General features: G+C 43.1%; 2 protein-coding genes and 1 non-coding gene across 3 annotated transcripts; 2 read left to right on the top strand and 1 right to left on the bottom strand.

The window, feature by feature from the left end:
* Positions 1–23: 23 nt before the first annotated feature.
* On the bottom strand, positions 24–4041 carry LOC102701750 (pentatricopeptide repeat-containing protein At2g13420, mitochondrial-like). Its single transcript, XM_006660023.3, has 2 exons — positions 3445–4041; positions 24–2208 (listed from the first exon to the last, which is right to left on the bottom strand). The coding sequence occupies exons 1-2, from the start codon at positions 4039–4041 to the stop codon at positions 1243–1245; spliced, it is 1563 nt and encodes a 520-aa protein (XP_006660086.2). The 3' UTR covers positions 24–1242.
* Positions 4042–14194: 10153 nt separating this feature from the next.
* On the top strand, positions 14195–21306 carry LOC102701473 (protein tesmin/TSO1-like CXC 7). Its single transcript, XM_015840353.1, has 9 exons — positions 14195–14280; positions 15097–15612; positions 15943–16044; positions 16542–16713; positions 17625–17963; positions 18266–18348; positions 18442–18536; positions 19912–20316; positions 20573–21306. Exons 2-9 carry the CDS (start codon positions 15158–15160, stop codon positions 20686–20688), a joined length of 1767 nt encoding a protein of 588 aa, XP_015695839.1. The 5' UTR covers positions 14195–14280; positions 15097–15157; the 3' UTR covers positions 20689–21306.
* Positions 21307–21388: 82 nt separating this feature from the next.
* TRNAY-GUA lies at positions 21389–21474 on the top strand. Its single transcript is given in 2 exon segments — positions 21389–21425; positions 21439–21474. It is a non-coding gene; the product is annotated as a tRNA-Tyr (tRNA).
* The last annotated feature ends 625 nt before the right edge of the window (positions 21475–22099 follow it).

Here is a 22099-nt window from a genome sequence, read left to right as displayed (position 1 = left end):
GCGAGCACTCATCAATCCTTTTGGCCCCTGCTGTATGAAACTGGTCTGCTGCCTTCATCTTTATTAGTAAGTTCTGTGCTTTAACTCAGCCAATTTAGGTCGTGTTCCATTCCGAATATTTTCGTCTTTCCCTAAACATATTTCCAAAATTCTTTTGATTCCGTGTTTGACATAATTTGAATGGTTCACCGCATTTTAACACAAGATACCATGCTAAATCAATGGTAGTTAGGGGTAGTTAAATGCCTTGCAGACAACTTCGTTTTGAGTGAACCATCCATTGTCAAGTCCAATGGTGTGCAACCAAGGAATTCTGAATTTACGAGATGAAACTAAACCAGAGTAGTAACTCCATTGATTCAAAAAATAAGGATTCCACAAACCAGAATTGAACAACCAAAGGAACCCAAAAATTATGGATTCTTCCAATCTCAAATGTCAAATGCTGAACTCTGATATCTACTCGCTGAGTCACTGTAGCAGCTTACCAGCTTCAGATGCAATTGCTCCCCTTTGCCTTCTCGAGCTTCTTGTTCTAGCTGCCCCGCCAGTCAGCCTCCCCTCTGATGGGATCTATATAGTGAGCTTCCCTTCCATCTTTGACGATCTTAAGTGGTGCCTCAAAAATTGAACTCTTATCACATGCCCTTGGGAAGAGAGAAACATAGTGTGAGCATCATCATGCAAATGAAGCCAACAGGAGTGTCCATCACCAAAAGCTCAATTGGTTCCCGAGAAATTTCAGCTGTCTCCAATGAGTCAATGCGAGCTTTTGAACTCTGAAGAGAATTATCTCTATAATACACATAGGAAATGGAACCTGGGCCACAACTTCATTGGCGGAAGAGAAAAAAGAAAAAAAAAAGGGTAAAAGAGACGCAGAAATTATTCACGACTGGCTTCATAGAACCTTTTTCCCTCGTATGAACTTCACAGTGAAGATCTGAACTGCATTAGAAAGAAGTACCTTACCTTTTAACTTCAAAGTTTTTCCAAACACGCCAAAGACACCATGTTAAATCAATGTACCAAGTATTATGGCCCACATCTGGGCAATAACAGGAGACTGTTGTACAACCTTTTCTCCTGTCTCAGACTTTTGGTAGGACACTTTCTTTTCATTGCAGAATTACCAGGATGGATATTCCATTTCAGCTCTAGTCTGGAAACTGGAAGCTATGGTCCAACAACTTGAACCAATCAAAAGAATGAGCAAACTATATCTTTCCAATGGTGGCGGGATCACCTCTTGTAAGGCTGGATGTGATATGGTTTGAACTCTTCACCAAATTTTGCTGCTTCTTCATCAACCCTTTTCTTCAGCCTTCTCCATGTCCTTAACATGTCTGCTTGTATTAAACCACGATATAGTGTCTCAAAGGTGACCTTATGGGGAAGAAAACCTTTCTCTATCATTTCCATGAAAAACTGGCATGCCTCCCTCCATTTCTTATTGTCACATGAACCATGAATCAACAGGGTATATGAATCAAGATCAGGACCAACAGTGCCTTCACACATATCATTCCAAACTTCCATAGCAGTGCCATGTCGGTTCAACTTAATAAACATTCCAAGCAGTATGTTGTAAGTGTGAATATCAGGTGCAGTTGGTGAATTAGGGGCTTTCATCTTCTTGTATAGTTGTAGGGCACTATTCACATCTTTTCTCCCTCGATACTCTTTAAAGAAGCAGTTGTACGTGGCCGGTGAGGGGCATACTCCCTCACTTGTCATCTCATCAAGCAAGCTCTCAGCATCTTCCAGTCTCCCACAGGAAGCAAGACACTTGATCACAGAAGTGTAGGTTGCCACCGTGGGACAAATCCCACTCTCTTTCATCGAGTGGAACATACAGAGACACAGTTCAGGTTTATGTGCACGACTATAAACATGCAGGATGACAGAGTAGCTTGTAACATCCGGTTCGATTCCCCTTTCACGCATCTCCTTCAAGAGATCCTCAGCTGCACGAACAGTTCTATCAAACCTGTAATCAGGGTGCAAGCTTGCATGCCTACAAATACCATTGAGGAGAATGTTGTATGTAACTATGTTGGGTTCTATCCCATGATCAATCATATCTCTTAGAAACTTCTGAGCCATGTCATTTCGATTTACCTTGCACCAGCCATAAATTAGAACAGTGTACATCTTTTCATTTGGTTCATACTTGTATTTTCTTTTATTGAATACTTCCGCTGCAACCTGCAATGGTGACAAATGAGTAAATGACAATGGGTACATTAGTAAAAGAAACCTGTAGCTCTCTTCTTTAACAAGGAATGTTCATAAAGCAGCCAGAAAAAATGAGATACAGGTAGACAGTTGATCAAGGAAGTCTAGCTAGTTTGACTATCAACTCGGAAGCAGCAAAAGTTAAAAGCATCAGAAGTTCAGATTGCATGAAGTAGACAAATGATTCTGGTACCAAAAAGATATTACATGTGCAAGAAATGGTTATTAGGAAAACTGAAACATTGAATCCATTGACCATGGAGCTATAAAAAAACAAAGTGATTTTTGAGAAGTCCCATAACTTATTTCCAACACATAAAACTAGGCAAAAACATAAGAAAATAAATTTGTCAACACCATTTTTTCAATAAAAAATACCAATTTACAAGCATGTCTCACTCTGACAAAGCATTCACAAAAAGTTACACACACACAATGAGGTTTCAAAATCATAACTCCACATTCCAGTGTTTTTCTCTGTAGGTTCTTTAACAGAGAACACAATTAGAAGTCAAATCCAATCCTATACTAATAATATAGTACACATAACTCAGAAATTGACCGGTTAATATTGCTTTGCAGCGCAATAAAAAGTTCACAAGAAAGCATGGAAAACAAGATTCACAAGAAGCTAAACCTGAAGCTCATGTACTATGTCATACATTATGAAAACTCCTAAGATGGCTCATTTTCAATATAAGATTTGAATCTATCATAACCCCTTGTGAACAACGAATTGTAACAAAAGGTGAAAAGTTCCAGGATGAATCAACCTAACAGGCAATATCGAATGTGAACCATTCATTAGAGATACTAGTGCACAGCCCATAAAACTGTAACTACAACTTTTATCATCTTCACTCTATAAACCACCTGGATGACGAGGCCTTATGCTATACAAACGGATTCATACAACGGGACAGTATTATACAAACAAAGCTCATACTCATTACACTAATAAATGCATTGATATGATTATGTGAAGCTTTGGGTCATACTAAAAATCATACCTTCACAAACGACACCTACCTACTCATTGGGCTACAATTTTCACAGCGTGCATAGAACCCCAAAAAAGAAAAGAAACGAAATGTGTAAGGCTAGGGCCAGTGAACAGTGATCACCAACCAATTTCATCCAGGAAATCGTCTAAAAGAATCAAGAATCAAACTAGTGAGCGGTCAAGCCAGGAATGTTATCACCAACTTTTGGATACTTGTACTTGCAGAGGGTGTCGAGCAACGTGGTGAACTCGGCGGCGTCGGGCTCCCTCCCGACGAACGCCTCCATGTCGTCGAACGCGCGCACGGCCTGCCGCGTCATCCCGGCGGCGACGTACCTCCTCGCGAGCACCGCGAACGTGCGTGGGGTGGCGGCGCCGTCGGCCGCGGCCTCGACGACGAGCCTCCACGCGGCGTCGAACTGGTGCGCGCGGCCGAGGGCGTCCACGACGGCGTCGTAGGCGTCGGCCGTGGTGGGCGGGGAGGCGGCGGCGGAAGGGTGGAGCCGCGCGGCGTGGAGGAGCGACAGCGCGACCTTGGAGGCGCCACGGAGGCGGAGGAGGAGCTGGACGAGGAGGCCCCCGGTGAGGGAGACGCCCCCGCCGGAGAGGATCTGGAGCGGCGACTCGGCCGGGTGGAAGGGGTTGTGGTGCGCGAGCAGGAGGCGGGCCAGCTCGTCGGCGGCGGGGGACGGCTCGAGGGGCGGCAGGGCGAGGAGGTGGTGGGATGAGGAGGAGTGGGCCCCCGCGGTGGTGGTGGTGCAGAGGAGGCGGCGGCTGGCGGAGGGGAGGTGGCACGGCATGGCAGGCGGCGGCGGCGTGGCCGGACTTGGGGAGAGGTCGCGCTGCTTGGATGGAGCGTGAAAAGAACCGCTTTGGGGTTTGGCTGCGGAAATCTGGACCGTTGTAGGTTGATTGGACGGCTCAGATTGAATGATGAGTGTAGTTAGTCCGGCTATTGCATGTCTCTGCCACTTAATAGCCGAGTCCATGAAAACATGAAAAAAGTCAAATGGGGGTATTATTAGTCTAAAAAAGAAGATTAAATTGTATTGTAGGTTATCTTTTATTATCTAAATTTCACTTTGAATAACACACTTAAATATTGTCATTTTAAACTGTGTACATTTATCACTTTTGTAATTTAGATCATGTTAACAACTTTTCTCGTCATCATGTCTAACTTCGTTTTTGTCAAATATACGGACAATATATACATATTGAAGTTTACCGGTGTATTAGAGCTGATATGTTAAGATCATCGATGTGTACTACCATTCAAGGTTGATCAAAATATGGAGGAGAATTACTGTTTGATTGGGCTGAAGATTCTAGGAGTAAATGCAACTGTGCTGACTTGAAACTCTTTACAAACACATCACTCTATTAGGGTTTATTGGACTACAGCCAAATTATACACCCACTTTACATGATCATGATTAGATAAACAATCCTTTAATCTTAATAGGAAGCAAGCACCAAATATGAAACCCCTGTGAAAGTGAGTGCTTCTTAGCTTTAGTACATTTTTGATGATCAATAACAAGATATTTAAGGAACTAATGAAGCTAATCATGATGGGTACAGGTTTAGTGCCCTTAGTGACTTTTTTAATAAAATGTACCCCCCCCCCCCACCGGGGCAAAAAAAAAGACGGAAGCAACGAAAGGAGTTGAAAAAGATTTTATTTCTTTGTTCTTTAGGCTAGCCAAACTATTAAGAGTAATTTGAGTTGAAGTCTAAGTTGGTGTCAAACTGCTCAATTCCATTACTCCATCTTTAGAGAGTCACTAGGTGCCACACTGGGAAAATGGGCTAATTGCAGAAGTTTAGTGAATAAATGTATGTTTGTTACGATTGAATCTTATGTTAAATAGCTGCTTGACAGAGAAATCAGACTGGTTATTCTGATCCTTGAGATCGAAAACTCTAGGAATATTTCATTGTTTCACGGTATAAGTGACCAGAGACTCCGGTCTTTCTTTCTTGGAGAGTTCTATGTGTGATCGGACTGCTCTATGTATCCAAGTCTCTGACGTTTGAATTTGTGAATAATTGCTAGTTTCCAGAATAGGAACTATCTGATTCTCCCATCACCTTTTGGGATTAGTTGTCACAACTTTCATATATACTTCCATAGCTTCTCTAGGGTTTCCTCTCCTTAATCTCCTTAATTCTTGTGCCAAAAATCTCATGAGTTTAGCAACTTAGATCTAGAGATCTTGAGAGCTATGGTTTTCTTTAAGGAAAATGCTATGGTATGGTGAACCGTCCGATTGCACAAGGATGGGATACACCTAGTTTTATTGTCTCACTCCAACACAGAACAAACAAAGCATTTCACATGCATGAACACAACGGTGACAGAATAGAGGAGGCGACGACAGAGATGACATCGATGGCAATGGTGGCGACGACGACGGCGGCACAGCAACGTTGGCTACGGCGGCGATGACAATAGCGGCGATGCACTCTATCACCTTCTAGCAACTCAAGGATTGCTTACCTCATTCTCTTTCTTTTGCTAGGACGAATCAGTAGCTTTTCAGTGGATGAGGGGTGAGAATTAGAGGGACATCTTGCTCCAGAGACAGGTTTCTACGTGAACAAGAATTATATGCCAGCTTTAGTCAATATGAAGAAGATGCATCAGATGAACTGGTACCTCACACGTATCGTATATGATACCTCGATGTACAAGGCATGGTATCATGATTAGGTAACATGATACCCCAGGTAACATGTTACATCCCAGGTAACATGGATGCTACCTGAAGGGTACCGGGCTTGGTAACATGGTACTCCCAAGTAACATGTTACCTTCCAGGTAACATGGGTGCTACCTCAAGGATACCAAGCTTGGTAAATGATACCTCACATGTATTATGTATGGTATCTCAAGGTAACAGGAATAGTACCTTCGAGGTAACATGGTACCTCACATGTATCATGTATGATATCTTGAGGTAATGTCACGCCCTGAGTTTTACCCAAGTCAAGAATTAAATAAATAATGCATTAAAAATAATTTATTAATTAAAGTTTAGGAGAAACCCAGTGTAATAAATTAATTTAATTAATTGGAAGCTTTTCGGATATTCTAAAATGTCCCGAAAGCATTTTAAATTATTAACAGGATTTATATTTGAATTGCAGTCAGTAAAATTTGCTCTAATAAACTTAATAAAAATCGGCAAAATTGGAGACAATTTCTTTTTTTTCCCTCCTTCCTTTTTCTTTTCTTTTTCCCTTCTCCCCTTTTCCCCTTTTCCTTTTTTCTTTTCTCTTTTCCTTTTTTTTTTCTCTCCTGGTCGCACCTCCTCTTCCTCTCCTCCCTGTACGATCCTCTCCTCCTCCTCTCCAAGCCATGCAGCCTCATCTCTATCTCCACCAAAAAAATCAATTCCAATTAATTCTAAATCTTATCCCCTTGAAACATTATCTATTCCTTGTTAATAGGAGATGGATAACAAGATCTATCTTTAGCTTCCCCCTATAAATACCCCCTACACCCTTGCCTCTTTTCCCCGTCTCCCTCTCCCGTGCGTCTCCAGTCGCCCCTTCCGCCTCCGCTACAGCTGTGCCGCCCCTATCCAGTAGCTGCGCAGCAAGCCGCTAGCAGCCCTGCTGCATCTTTGTTCGCAGCACGTTGCCGGCTGGTCTCTCTTCTCCAAATTTCAGGTTCGCATATATTTTATTCTTGCGAATCAATCTAAATTAATCTACCGTTTAATTGTTCAGGTTTTCTAGCCTAACAGCGAGGAACAACCGCAATCCGTCGCTGATCTCTCCACCAAACCTCAGGTTTGCATACGTTTTATTCATGCAAATCAATCTATCGTTAATCTACCGTGTAATTGCTTAGGTTTTCCAATCTATTAGCTAGCGTGAGATTGATCTACGGTGCGGAATTCAATTTCGTAAACGTAGATTGGTTTAACGTTAAAGTCGTCTAATTCTAGTTTAGCGAGTCGTTAAATCTCAATTTAACGGGTCGTTAACTCATGCCGTTGTTCCGCTAACAGTTCACAGTTTCACGTATCGGATCTAATTTGTCGTACGGATCTCTAATTCGTGCATGATTTGGTTCTGTCGTGTGAATGCGTCTACTGTCTGCAATTTCCCGAGTCGTGCCCCAACCTGCGCTCAAAGTCTGCATCACCTCCCTCGGCCCACTCGCACCAAGTCTAGGCCACCTCCCTCTCCTCCTCCGGGCCACTGACAGGTGGGGACCACCTGTCAGTCCCGTCTTCCTCCTCCAGCCGCCGCGCTGCGTCGTCGCCTCACCTCGGCTGCCCGCACCACCATCCACCTACGCACGCTTCCGCTCTGCCTCGCCGCTGCTCTCACCACCGTGCGTCGCATCCGCGCAGTCGCGCCGTGTCCCCGACGCCTCGCCGTGCTCGCGCCCGCGCCGCGACTTGCCACCTCGCCAGTCACCGTGGCCGTTGCCGCCGCGTCACGCGCCACGTCCTCGCACCCGCGCTTCGCCGCCGCACGCGCTCGTCACTGTCGTGCCGCGTCCGCTCGTCGCCGTTGTCACGTCGTGACTTGGCCACCGGGCTGTGTGCCACTCACGTGCGCCGAACCGCTTTGCCACCGCGTTGACACCATCGCGCTGTTGCTCTCCCTCGCCGCCGCACCCTCCTTCCGCTTTCCCCGGCCGCCGCCAACCGCCGCCCGGAGATCCCGGCGCTGCATCCCGGCCACGCCGCTAACTACCTCCCCGCCCCAGCCGGCGCCGCGCCCTTGTGCCCGCGCCACTGTCCCCGTCCTCCGCTCGCCCCGCGCAGTCGCGCCGCGTCCTCGCCTCACTGTCGCGCTGCTCCACCGTCGCGCTGGCCGTGCCAGCCCGACTGTAGCACGCGCCGGCCGCCGCTCCACTTGTGCCGGCCCAACAGACGGGCCACTTTTTCCGCCAGCGCCACGCAACCACCGCGCGCGCCATGCGCGTGCCACGCCGCCGCTACCAACCACCTCCCCGCCCTACGCGGCGGCCGCCCAATAAATTCCTCCCCTGGCCGCGCTGCCGCCCCCTTCGCTCCCTCTCGCGCTCGCCTCTCACCGCCGCGCTTCACCGCCGTCGAGACCACGCCGCCGATCGCCGTGGCCGAACGCCGCCTTCGCCGTGCACCTCCGCCGGCCATCACTACCGCCTCTCGCCGTCCCACCACCCCGGTGAACATCTCCTTCCTCCTCTCTCCCTTCCTCTGTTTTCGCCGCGCGTCACCGAGGGCGTGCATGCGCTGTGCATCCCTGTCGCCATCTGGCCGCGCCACCACCGCTCTCGATCTCGCCGTCACCGAGCCCGCGCCATCACCCGAGCCGCTCGACCGATGCCATCGCCTCTTCCTCCTTCCCCGTCCTCTCTTCTTCCAGGCTCGTGCTCGCGCGTCGACGCCGTTGGTCCTCCTCGCCGCCGTGCGCCACCAAGGGTCGTCGCCGTCGCCGGTTGCCACCAGTCGCGCCACGCCCTCACATGCGCAGTTTCCCCCGCCACGCCGCGCCACCGGCCTCTCCACGTCGCACCGTCGACCGCACCCCTTGCTGCCTCACCTTGCCTCTGCTGGCCGCGCGTGCCGCTCGCGCCAGCCGCCACCATAAAATCCTCCGCCGGCCGTCTTTGCCGTCGAGCGATCTTCGCCGCCGAGCCGGTGCCGCCGCCGTCGCCCTCCTCTCCGAGTCACCCACCGGACGCCGTTCTCCGTGCCGCCCCTCGCCGGTCCGTGTCACCCGCCGGTCGCCGCTCTCCACGTCGTCCCCAGACGCCGCCCTCCGCCCTGCTCGCTCGCTAGCCGTCGTGTTGTACACCCGCTCGGCCATGCGCGGTCTTGCGCCGCTGGCCTTTGGCCGCGCGCTGCTCGTCGTCGGTCCCTGTCCCCGTCGCCGGCCTTCGCCACCGTCCGCCACCACCGCATCGCCGCCTCCCCGCTGCCCGAGCCCGCGCGTCGCTCGGCTCGGCCAAGCAGTGCCCTCCCTCTCCTCTGCTTTGACTCACTGACCGGTGGGGTCTGCTTGTCAGCAAGCCCCACCGACAGATCGGCCCACGTGTCATCCCCTCAATCTCTCCTCTCTCCCACTGACAAATGGGCCCCAGCCGTCAGCCTCCTCTCACTCCTGCGCTGACGTCATCCCTCCGATTAATTGCGCAATAAATCAATAAGGTTTTTCTGTTTAGTTTAAAAACCCAGAAAACTTCTAAAATACATAAGTAATTCATCTAGTCTTCGGTTAGGTCCATTCAAGTTTCATTAAATCCAGGAAAATACCAAGAACCCATTAAAAATAGTTTCTTTCCCTGTTTCAGTAGTTTTATAGCCTGTTTTGTTGGTTTTGCCTTGTTTGTCGTAGGTTTTGACCCCGTCGCAGCGCCGTTCGCTCCCGAAGTCGTCGCCGAAGTTCCTCGTGGGTCTAAGCAAGGCAAGTGGCACCCTTCTTTGATCATATTGAACCTATGTTTATAAAATCCCCCGCTTTTACATTCAAACATGCATTGTTTTATGCAAATCTATTTATTGTATTTATCTATTGGGAATTTACCAATATATCCGTTGATTCTCATTTATTATTGTCATCCCAGGGTTAATTTGACTAGAATTAGGGTTAGTCAATGCTTAGCCATGCTTAGTTCAACTAGCTCACCAATTATTATTTAATTATTGTTGCACTTTGGTACACCTTCAATGGTTGTTATCATTATTCATTTTCCGAGGTGGATTAATACAACTAAAATATTGCTTATGGTGGGCTGTGGGTGCATGGTTTTGAGAGTCGTGCCCATGGCAATTAAGGACCAGTTCTCAGGAAACCCTGAAGGTCTTACACGTACTAACCACAAGCCAGAATGGGCAACGGTGAGACTCGTAATCTAGCTTGTCCCTATTCGACGTACCCAGGCAAGGGTAGGCGTGATGGAGTATGGACGGGCAATCGTGGTGTAACGAAAGCTTCTCCTGCTTCCGGATCTACCAAGGCACAAGAGGGGACTGCCCGACTTGGTGTAAAGGAGGGGGTGAAACCTGAAGTGTGGTGCGATTGTCTAGGGAGGGCTAGGTGAAAGGTCTTATCATGGTTTCCGTACTGAGGTATCGTGGTGATACGTTGGGGCATGGTAACATGCTTGGCAGCTATGTCTTGTGGGTAAAGTTGTACACCTCTGCAGAGTAAAACTATTCGAATAGCCGTGCCCGCGGTTATTGGGCGAACTGACAGATTCACTGGGATTAGTTGAACCTCTTTAATAATTTTATTAATCTTGGAACTGGTTTGACCCTGCAAATATGGTGTAACGTTGGCAGTGGTTTGGGTCTGTCGCAACGTGGTTTAACGTTGGACAGAGGGTTGACCCTGTCGCTACGTGGTGTAACGTTCGACAGCGGTCTGGGCCTGTTGCAACGTGGTGTAACGTTGGACAGTGGATGATTATTTTAAATGTTTACTTTACTTTTATTTTAGTCTATTCTATTTACTGTTTTGCTAAATTACTGCAGCTTTGTGCAATTTAACCTTAGCCTATCCTTGATACCCTGTTGCATTCACTATTCTTCCTCTCTTGGGTGTTACTTGTTGAGTACGGTGGTTTGTACTCAGCTTTGCTTAATTTTTCCCCCACCAGAGCAAGTGACAGAGCCTGTGTCAGAAGAAGGTTGTTCCGAAGGTTGAAGTAAGGTTCAGTCCGCCGTCGAGAGTGCCTGTGGTGTGGAGCCGTCTTCGCTAGCTGAAGCTGAAGATTAGATGGTTTAGTTTGTTTTCCTTTTCCGCTGTATTTCGATAGATAATTGTTTTTATTTGTTTTTAAGTCGTGGAACTGTGTATTGATTTGTCATAGTGTGTACTCGGGCTGATGCCTGGACCGAGATTTAATACATGCTATTGTTCAGAAATTTGGTGTAAATTTCTGGGCGTGACAGGTAACAGTATAATCATCAGGTAACATGGTAACTTCCATGTAACATGGTATTTTACATGTATAATATATGATACCTGAACAGTATCCGACCAACCAAACCAAGTCGTCGTTTTCCTCCCGCACCTGCTCTCTCCTCCCCTCTCCTCTCCTCCCTCGACTATCCATAATAATAGGAATTGCTGGAAGCTTGCTCGTATGACTGCATACAGCGGACACGCTCCTCGTCGGCGCTGTTGAGCGAGTTTGAGCGCGTGCGCAGAGCTGCGCAAGACCGAGAAGGAATCGCAGCAACATGAATCAACGACAGCGACAACGACGACGACATCAGCGGCGAGGAGCGCAATCGGTGTCGCGGTGACATGAAATCGGCGCCGCGACGGCAAGGAGCGCAATCAGCACCGAGAAGAGGAGCGCGTCACATGCATGCAGCTGCGCCGAGCATATTTATAGCAGATGAGCATCGTATTGATTCGTTGTTGAAATCTGGGTTGTTTCATTCTTTAACGGTAAAAACAGTCCACTTTCTTTAAGGACTTGGAGATTGAAATATGATCTTTGATCAAACTTGTTACTATTTGATGTGTTCTTTGAAGCTTGCTAGACATCACTCGTAAGTATCTGATTGGTGTGGGTTGCCTGAAAAAATATATGAAGGTTTTTCTCGGTAAACGTTCAGATAGCATCTAGCAAGGTTCTTGATAGAACAAATTAACCTTAGTGGTTGCTTGTAAACTAAATCTTCTTTCTAGTTATTAAATTGGTGATACTTGTGATCAAGATAGATCTGACTCCTCGTAATCTAGATCTAACTTCTATGAAACACTATCTTTTTTTTTTATTTTCACATCCTACTTCCTATAATTAGTTTTGAAATATTAGCCTAACTCACGTTCAATTAGAGAACTAGAATTTATGTCTAAAAGGATTGAAACTTCGGTAAAAAGTCTCCCTTATGAAGCCTTGGTAAAAGCTCTCTGTTTTACTCTCGCTTCGCTTTTGTTGCCTTAATTATTTGTCTCTGCTTGTGCTTCACTTATTGTGATTGTTGTTTCGTAGTAGTGTTTTGCTAGCTTCGTCATATCTTGTTTAGCTAGTTGCTTTGCTGTAGATGGATGTTTAGAAGGAACCGGAACTTCTAAAGCTTGAAAGTCTGAAGGCTGCCTGAAACTTTCGAAGGTTTCAACTTCCGCTTATTTTATCAAAAGTTTTATCGCTTATTCACCCCTTTAGATCTTGATTTACTCTTTTAAAAACAAATTAACCTTGGGGTTACTTGTAAACTAAAACTCTTTCTAGTTATTAAATTGTGAGACTTGTGATCAAGATAGATACGACTCCTTGTAATCTGGATTGGACTTCGATGAAACGTTATCTTTTTCTTTGATTCTCACCTCCTACCTCCTATAATTATTTTAAAAAAGATTGCCTAACTACATTCAATTAGGAAACTGGAATTTATATCCAAAAGTATCACTCACAAGCGATTTCACGAGTCATGAGCCACAACAAAACGGAACCGAAGAGGCTAATAATCGAAAGGCTGGACGCCCAAAACTCTATATACAAACTTTCTTTATATAAACTTTCTATATACGGTTTCTCTATATATAAATTTATACATATAACTTGTACTGTACAATCATTGTAGATACAATTTTTTTAGATGATATTTTAATACACAATTTTTTCTATTAGATATTTTATATGTTAGATTTTTTTTCATGTATAATTTCTCATAAAAGAACTTTTTGTGTATAAAACAAAACTTTACATATAAAAATAAAATATAGAAAACATATTATTTTCATGTTACGTCGAACTGTTCATGTAGATTAGCAGCTACGCTATGTTCGCTCATTAGACCGAACCAAACAGTCTATTTAAGGGAAGTCTATTTAAGGGAGTTTAAGACTCTAAGAAGCAGCTGGTGGAAGATAATTTCCTATAATCTAGAAAAAGTAGGTTTTTGATTTTTTCCCCCTAAATTCTACCGCTCCATATTCTTAGAAGCTAAGAACAAGTACAATAAGTGACATAATCAGGCTCTAAAAATTATCACATCATATTTATGCTTACGTGAAGAAGAGAGAGACTAAAAATTGCCACATCATATTTATGCCTACGTGGAGGAGAGAGAAGAAAGACGAGCTATAAATTTACCGTTAGCTGCAACACAAGCTCCAAAATACTCTGTTTGTATGAGAGGTGGATCATACATGGATATGTGTATGTGTAACTATTACATAGTTTACTCTATATTAGCTCTTAATAACATGAAAAATTTTAGAGCTAGTAATTAGTTCTTCTATTAACCTTATTCTAGTTGTGGAAGCAACTTTAAAATAAAGATAAGACAATGATATTATATAACTATAACTAAATGCAACAAAAAGTAATATCATATTTAGATGTAATTACATAATAAAAATAAAACACAATCGATAAATTGAGTCAAAAATACATCCGAGATAGTAAATCTCATCAGAAAGCGAAGTAATAATCTTTGTACAATACGTAATTCATTAGACTGAAAATGATAATGGTAAACTTATCGATTTACAAAAGATAGTTAACTTACGAAACCTGAGTAATAGTTAAGTCATCAAGAAATCTTTTAAAATTTAGATTAGTATATGCATGAGAAGACATACCACAATAAATCACTAAGGATTCTGTAGAGTAATCACAAGTTTTAACATTATCAATAACAGGAGGGATCTACACTGAAACAATGCAAGTTGTCCTGTCCAATAAATAAATCCTCTCCTACTTAAAAATAATATTTAAAATATCTTTTACGATTTCAGGAGATTTGGTGAAAAGCTAACGATCCCACGATACCCCACGTCCCACTCCACCAAAGCCAACCGCAGCCGCAGGTCAGGCCGTCCCAAGTGTGGGCCCCATCCAGTCAACGGGGTCCCACCTTCCAGCGCGACGACCCCGGTTTGAAAAAGGCGCAGCTGCCACCACCACCAGATATAAATACCCTTCCCCTCTCTCCCTCCCCTCGAGACGCAGCGACCCAGAACCGCCACCTCGCCGTCTCCGCCGCGCGCCGCCGCCGCCTGAAAGGCTTTCGCCGGCAGGTATCCAGGACCAGGACCAGGTGTCGCCTCCAGTGTAGCATGAGGTCGTGGCTTGATCCTGTCTCCCGAGCTCGCCGCATTTTCTTCTTCTTCTTCTTCTTCTTTTATTCTCGAGAAAATGGGAGGAGAAGGGGAGATGGATTATCTTATCTGCGATTGTGAGAGGTCTAGGGCGGGCGGGCGGGCGCGCGATTCGGATGCGTGGTTCGTAATGGTTGCGAGACCCCCCGGCGTTCGGGGATTAGCCGCGCGCTTCTGTACTAGGGCATCCCTGTGGTTTTGTGGGGCTGGTGTTTTCGGAGGGAAATGCTGCGCCTTATTGATCGGTGGATGGCGAACATCTGCGCCAAATTGTGTTTTCGGGGATCTCTCTGTTTAGCTGGTTCGGTGTGAGTCCATGTTGTTTGTGATTCACGAATTTTATTTTCTTTTTTGGGTTTTTTTAAAAAATTGTTGGTTCGCGAAGCGTTGTGATCACAGTGATGTTCTGGTTTGATGGTTTCCAGTTGGTTATTCATTTGCTGGATTTTCGGCGGAATATATGTGTGGAATCGAAAGGATTCGTGTGGATTTTGGGATTTTCGGGGCAGTTCGGTTCTTTGTTTGGTTCTCATTGCAGTCTTGGAGTTCGTCATGGATTCAACGTGTTGGATGGACGTCATTGGTGCTCTTAACTTTTCTCGATTTGAGAAGAAGCTTTCACCTTTCGTAGTAGCGATCAAATGACTTGGAAACCAATGTGTATCCTCTGTCTCTCTCTTTTGTTTTACATGTGTGTTTGATCGATTTCTCTCAGTTCTGAGGTCCAAATATTTAGTGCTGATCACTTCCAATTGATTCTTTTTCCTGTGATGTGCTAGATGATCTAGGAGAAGAGAGCTCGCAACCTATCAAGTGTTTAATCTGTCATTGGAGTGGGAAATGGACAAGCAGTTACAGCTTCCTGCAGGGTCAGTGAAGATAGATTTCGCCTCCGTCTTGTATGCCGGCAAGGCAGAGATTGCTGCCACCGCGGCAGCGCTCTCCCACGCGCTTGGGCCACCACCCCGAACACTTCCATGCCATCAGCACCCAGTGATAAAGGCAAATTCATCACACTCACTGTGGCCGCCGGTGCTATGCTCTTCAGCATTTGCTGGGAAGCGACCTATGCCATTGCCTAGCCCACCTCCAGCTAAGAAGCTGCAGGTGCAGCGGTCTTCACCAATGGCAATGCTGCCACGAGCTGTTCCAAAGATAGAGGTGTCGACCGCTGAAAAGCCCGCAAAGTTGCAGGTGTGGCGAGGACCACGATCTGTATCCCCAGTGTTGAAGCAAGGTTCGCTGAAGGCGGAGATGCCGGCTCCGTTGCCAATGCCCGCAACTTCTACAGACGTGTGAGTTCTTGATCTGTGGTGTAATAAGATGGAATGATTGGTTGAGGCAATTGAAATTGATAGCTGGTATCTATTTGGGCTTGTATGATAGGTTCCTTTTACTGTGTAAAGAATAGTTAAAGTTGGTACCTATTTTTTAGCACTGTTTGCACTAGGGCGTTTCAGTTTCCTGGATAAATTTAGAAAATTAGGATACCGAGATAATGAAATATATGTTTCACATGGTATGTAGCAGAACTTCCAATTTTTGATTTACCTTTTCTTAGAGTAAGAGTTGACTGAAGCACTTCAGTAAAGGAGGTTGATTGTTTTCTTGTTCTGTTTTCTCAGGATGCTAAATTCTCAAAAGCCATGGAGCGAAATATTGCCTGAGTCTAAAGATTTGACACTGACAAGGAACTGCAGCTGCAAGTATTCGAAATGCCTGAAGCTGTAGGTTCCTTAATAGTTTTTCTCCAATTGCAGCATAATAATTGTTTTTCCATATAATTTATTTGTATCTCATAAAGACAAAATAATTCTGCTACTGTTTTTGTAAAACTTTGGTACTGTTTTTATCGCTTTTATAAATATTTCACTAGAATTATATTTTTAGTGGAGACCCTTCAACCACAAAATTTTGAATATGTTCTACTGTGAAATTAATAACCACTGTCTCGGGTTTCATTTTGGTTGAATACTGAATTTGGAAGCTATCACTTCTTTCCCCTTACCTATTTATCTGAATAGGTTACCCTACAATTGTAACAATCATGATACACTGCATTTAACTTTCTGCACGCTTCCATCACTAACTTTTTCCTTCACAATTTCAAAATGAATGGTCTTGGGCTTTTTAATAGTAACTAGAGCCGATGGGCTGGCTTGCTTTGTAACCATAATCGCTCAACATTCACACTGACTAGTCTTCCATTTGCATGAATTCGTAGGTATTGTGAGTGCTTTGCAAAAGGCAGGTACTGCATTGGTTGCAACTGCACAAACTGTTGTAACAATGTTAGTCATGAGAATGCAAGACAGGATGCTATCAATGTTGTATTGGAGCGGAATCCTGCGGCCTATATGCCAAAAATATGGAATAGCGCAGTCCACCACTGTGAGGCAGGCATATGATGCATTTTTTTCCCTCAATGACATATCTTTTGATTCAGTTTCTCATTCTCTGGTAGCTACAAAGCTTAGCGCTAATCCATAAAATATTTGAGTTAATTGTTTGACTATTAATTTTTTCCATTAAGGAAAAATGTATAGTTAAAGACTGTTATGCAGTAGATTGTGATTTGTGAATAATATAAACACCGTCTTTCAACCAAACTGGCGCACCTACCCTCCCTGTTAAGACCTGAACACACCGTCACAAGACTATCTTAACATACCAATAGGCTATCTAAAAAAATAAACATACCAATAGGCTAGAGGATTGTCATTGCTGGTAGTTAATATCCTTAATTTGAATACACAAGTAGTCACTTTACAAATTGTAAGTTCAAAATTCTTGAGAGCAGACTAGTTTTTCACCAAGAAACTGAAACTTCTTCACGTATCACTCTGTTGCAGTTTATGCGGATATTTTATTTCTAAGGCCTGAAGTTCATGTCATTAGACCGCGTGTGATGTTATCAATTTTACAAGTACAATTAGATGCTTGCTTGTATTTTATTTTTGAATATCCTCTGAGTTTCAGAGCAATAACAGCACAAAACTCATCTGTTTTGGTCATCTAGAAATTTCTCTACTTGGAAACTATCATAACGTCATTACCTCTTTATATTTAGTTTTTCTTGGTATTTTCTCAATGATTGATCAACATTGGCTAAGTTGAGTGCTGTCTTGTTTGATCAGTTAATCAACACCATTGGATGCAAGTCCCTTTCACTATTAAAGGCAAATAATCATATAAGGAATCAGTCAGATGTTTAGTTGCATACAAATTTCTATGTATTTCGTATGTATAGCATATGCTTCCATGCTGTGTATGAAACTCATGATATCTCTATTTCTTTACATCCCAGGAAAAAACAGCAGAGGGCCTCCTTGTGGGTAGTCATACAAAGGGGTGTAATTGCAAGAAATCAGAATGTCTAAAGAAATACTGTGAGTGCTTTAAATCTAGTGTTTTCTGTTCAGAGAACTGCAAATGTATGGATTGCAAGAGTTACAAGACTACTGAAGATAGGAAAGCAATTCACCCTATTACCCAGCAGCACGCTGTTTATGTGCATCATGTGCAGAATCCTGCTTCAAGTGGGATGATTGGACAATCTGTGGTGCTTTCCAATGCAACTGAAAATGGCTCCAGTTTTTCATTGGTTGCACCTGGCATTCAATCTACCACAAACCAGGCTTCACATGTAATTCTTTTGCAGCGCACTTATCAAATTTGTCATGGGTTCTGCTAACCTGATAGGCTGTCACTTGCACAATGTAAGGCTATCTACCGTAGCAACCATGGATAGCTGAATTGAGTATTGAAGATTAATAGGGAATTGAATGGATAGGTTTATAAAACAAAAGAGCCTATCTGATCATCAAATGGATTTTACTAGACCTCAGTTCATTCCTTTAGCCTGTAGGCATAAATAAAACAGGGAAATATAAATAGAACTCGAACATCCTGTTTTTGACACATCTCCTTGTTATTGCCCCATTTCAGGCTCTTTCTTGTTCACCCACTTCTGTTCCTAAAGACGAAACTAAAAGTCGCATAAAATATGTACCACATGAGGTTACTTACAGGTGAAAAATTTGCTTATGGTTATACCGTCATAGTGGAATTCTCAGTTGCACTTCTTTCAATATGCTATACAATATACATTTGTTTTTTTGAAGGCCAAGTTTAACTGACAATATCCAGATAGAAGATGTAAATGCGCTCTGTAATGTTTTGGTTCTAGTATCAAGACAAGCTGGTTCTGCACTTTTAGGTACTGTTATCTCTAGCAAGTTATTCATATTATGGTTGCTACAATATATATGCTCTTCTATAACGATGAAATTCAACCTCTGGCTATATTTTAAACGCCTTACTAATTTACACCGAATGTTGGAAAGTACAATACAGTATGTTTTGAACCTTTCTCAGATGGGAAATGCTTTGTTTCTTCTTTTAGAGAAGTATATTTTAGAAGTATCTACTGGAGAGTAGGGGTGGAAATGTACAAGTGAAGTACATCTAGATCCAACTTACTGCTAATGACTATCAATCTCTCTTGTTTAGACATTGAGAATGAAAAATTGAGCAGTTGAGCACATACTATCGACTGAATGAAATGGTGGAACCAAGATGGTCTGATTGGGAATAATAAAATATGATTACATCAGATATTGAGATAATCTAGCCATGTTTGTATATGTGGTCAATAACATAAGTTTTTTCCATGAAAAACTAATGCTTGAACCTTCTTGTCCACTCTATGATTACGGATCATCAAAATACCCCAGCAAGATGCTGACAAATGATAACGACTTTCATGTACAAGGGAGTATTTAACCTTTGTTTGTGACAATATAGAATGTCTTTAAATCATTTCTCAGTTCTTATTTTTGGGGTAAGATCATCTAATGTTCTTGTCATTACGATGTACCCCCGTTCCATGTTGTCAGATTTTCTGGCTCTTCTAGATTCATCCATCTATCAATGTATATGATTTCTATATGTGTCTAGATTCATTAGCATCTATATGCATGAAGCCATACTATTTGATGCGGCAGCAGTATCCAGATAATGCAGTAATTAAATTAGCATCACTTATTGCCATAGTTGAATGTGTTTGTGTGGTGCGCGTGCGCAACACAATTAATGGTTTCTATATGAATATGCACTTGTGCAGCCATTTGCATAGTGGTAGAGCCAAAAACTGTGGTAATTAATTTTTTTGTTTAATTCTGCACTCCTTAAAATTGAAACAAGGATACACACTTCATCCTTGTATTCTTACAAAGCATTAGTTTGTGGTCTGGTACCAAACCCTGCCAACTTGGGGTGTAGCTACATGTGTTATTTTCCTCCTGATATCTGAATTCACCATTTATTCATGTATGAATAATTGTCACGACCATTTTTATATGTCAGATACTCATTGCACATCCCCTTCTTTACTATATAAATCTCTAGGTAGTAAACACCCGCAGTATGTTATGAAAAGCTTTAGACTGCAATATGATCCTATGTTTGGATGATCATATATATGACTATGCCTTATATTGATTAGAGAATTTAATCGCAGTATTGATGCTCACTGCCCCATGAATATGCATCTTGCCATATTATATTTCGTCTGAAACTTGCTAATATTTCAGATTCAGGAATCAAGGAAAACACCAAGCAGAAAAAGTTGTGTCAAGCAGAGGATTGCCTTTCTTCCACAAACCATGATAGAGAAGCAATCCAGAAAGAACCAGATAAACATCTATTCTCAGTAGAGAAGAGCTTAAATGAAGTTCTTATTCATGAAAGTACGCTGGTATTGCCAAGAGTCGGCCCTTTTGACATAAAGGAGGGTAGCAAGAGGCCTCTGTCTCCTGAAACCCAGGCTTTGATGTGTGATGAGCGAGATGCAGTTTTCCAGGAATCAAAAGCTGCAGATGCAACCACCTCAACCACAGAAGAAAACTTGTTAGACATTTTCAAAGAGCAAGAGAAGCGTGTACTAACAAATTTCCGTGACTACCTTTGTAAACTTGTGAACTGTGGAAGATTGCAAGGTGAGTCTTTGTATGTACTCATTTGAGAAATTTTATGGTCCCTGAGAGAGTACTTCGAGGTATCAAATTTTTATCACGATGTTTTATAGTAGAAAATATAGTACCTCAAGGTACCTTCTTAGTAAGATTGCACGCTCTAAATATGTAAATGCAATAGTAGTTTTCAATGAGATACTGAAAGCATCTATATGACTCTTCATTCATTATTTTACCGACACAATATAGGTTCTGAGATTGCTGTATTTCTTTGTTGCAGAACAGAAGCCCTCTTTGGTGTCAGCAAATCAAGAGCAAACTTCTGCTGGCAACAGTAAGGACAACTCATCCATAAAAGGGTTGCGGAGGAGGTCAGGATCAGACACAATTCCTTGATTCTGCAGCAAGTACCAAAGCCCTGGACGTCAGACCCTGGCTAGAACCAAGATGGGCAACGCAGGAATTGGCAAACTTATTGGGCAGAAGGCTGCAAACCTGGTGCCTCTGGTGGTCCTTACAGAACTCGACCAACAACTCTGATTCTTTTTTATCTCGATCCTTTGTTGGGCACCACATTTCTGTATATTCTTGCCATTGTCATGTAACAGTTCATCCTCCCATGTAACCGGTCGAATCGCCTTTTTCCCCCCCTACCATCAGGTTGATGAATCCATGGAATGGTAGGGGTTGACAGATTGACAGGAGTGAACAGACTGTACCAGTGGTGATGGCAATTGACAGTGAACTGAAGGATTGCTTTATCTTTCTCTTGGCTCCTTCCCTTGACAGGTGTACCGCTTTTGCTCAGAAAGCATCAAAAGGTTGGAGCGTCTCCGGGGAGATGAAACTGGTGCAGATGGCTATGACATGCAATGTAAAGTGCAGCTACTTTCCGTATACGTTTTAGCACTTTTTATATATGCTGCACTGCTTTTTTGTTTTTCTGTTTGGCATGTTGGCTGCTGTCTGTTTGTGCGCAAAAGCTGTTAGAGAAAGGAGCTGGATCAGAGAACTGAGTCAGATGCATATATACCGATCTTAGCTCAACTGTTAGAGAAAGCAACTAGATTAGAGAACTGAGTGTTATGCATACAAACCGACCTTAGCTCAGTTGGTAGAGCGGAGGACTGTAGTTGTTGCAGATTAATCCTTAGGTCGCTGGTTCGAATCCGGCAGGTCGGAACTTTTATTTTTATTTTTTTTATGAAACATACTTGTATTTTTTTAAAGAAAAAACCAAACGACATATTTATAAATAAAAAATAATTTTTAAGAAAGAAAACCAAACGGCATATTTGCAAATAAAAATAATTTTTAAATAAAATTTTTATATACGTGTTCTTCGTAATTTAAATGCCAAGACAGAAAAAAAACCTATGAAAAAAACGCTAAAATCTACTCTGAATTTAAGATTGAAAATTTAAATCTTAACTTACAAAACATGAGGCTAAAAAATATTTTTCCTTTTAAATATACATTATGGACTATTGATTCTTCGAAGTGACATAAATGAACGTTACTAATACGTTGAAAATCTAAAAGAACAATGGAGGTTTTCTTTGTTCTTATTTCCATGTTGGTATTGAAGGGTAAGCCCCAACACAGGCAACATTGGGTGCAAGAACTCCTTCCTGATCTATTTAGGTCCTATTTAAAAAAGCTTCTAGCACATATAGTTTCTTAAAAAGTTTTTAGTTGTCAGAAGCTTCTTTAAACAACACTTATATTAATTTAGAAAATAAAATAGAAAGTAGACCATCTTTTCTAGATTCTCACCGGCTAGCTTTTCACGAGGTCCCTCAAATTA

The sequence above is a fragment of the Oryza brachyantha genome, chromosome 8 (genome assembly GCF_000231095.2).
Source record: "Oryza brachyantha chromosome 8, ObraRS2, whole genome shotgun sequence".
Lineage (NCBI taxonomy): Eukaryota > Viridiplantae > Streptophyta > Magnoliopsida > Poales > Poaceae > Oryza > Oryza brachyantha.
Note: the sequence above shows the minus strand (reverse complement) of the source record. Positions and strands in the feature narration are given on the sequence as shown.

Coding starts and splice junctions, on each gene's coding strand:
- LOC102701750 (XM_006660023.3), bottom strand. CDS start 4,041: ATGCCGTGCCACCTCCCCTCCGCCAGCCGCCGCCTCCTCTGCACCACC. Junction 2,209..3,444: donor GCAAGTACAAGTATCCAAAA/GTTGGTGATAAC, acceptor TCACCATTGCAG/GTTGCAGCGGAAGTATTCAA.
- LOC102701473 (XM_015840353.1), top strand. CDS start 15,158: ATGGACAAGCAGTTACAGCTTCCTGCAGGGTCAGTGAAGATAGATTTC. Junction 16,714..17,624: donor GCGCAGTCCACCACTGTGAG/GCAGGCATATGA, acceptor TTTACATCCCAG/GAAAAAACAGCAGAGGGCCT. Junction 20,317..20,572: donor GAACTGTGGAAGATTGCAAG/GTGAGTCTTTGT, acceptor TCTTTGTTGCAG/AACAGAAGCCCTCTTTGGTG.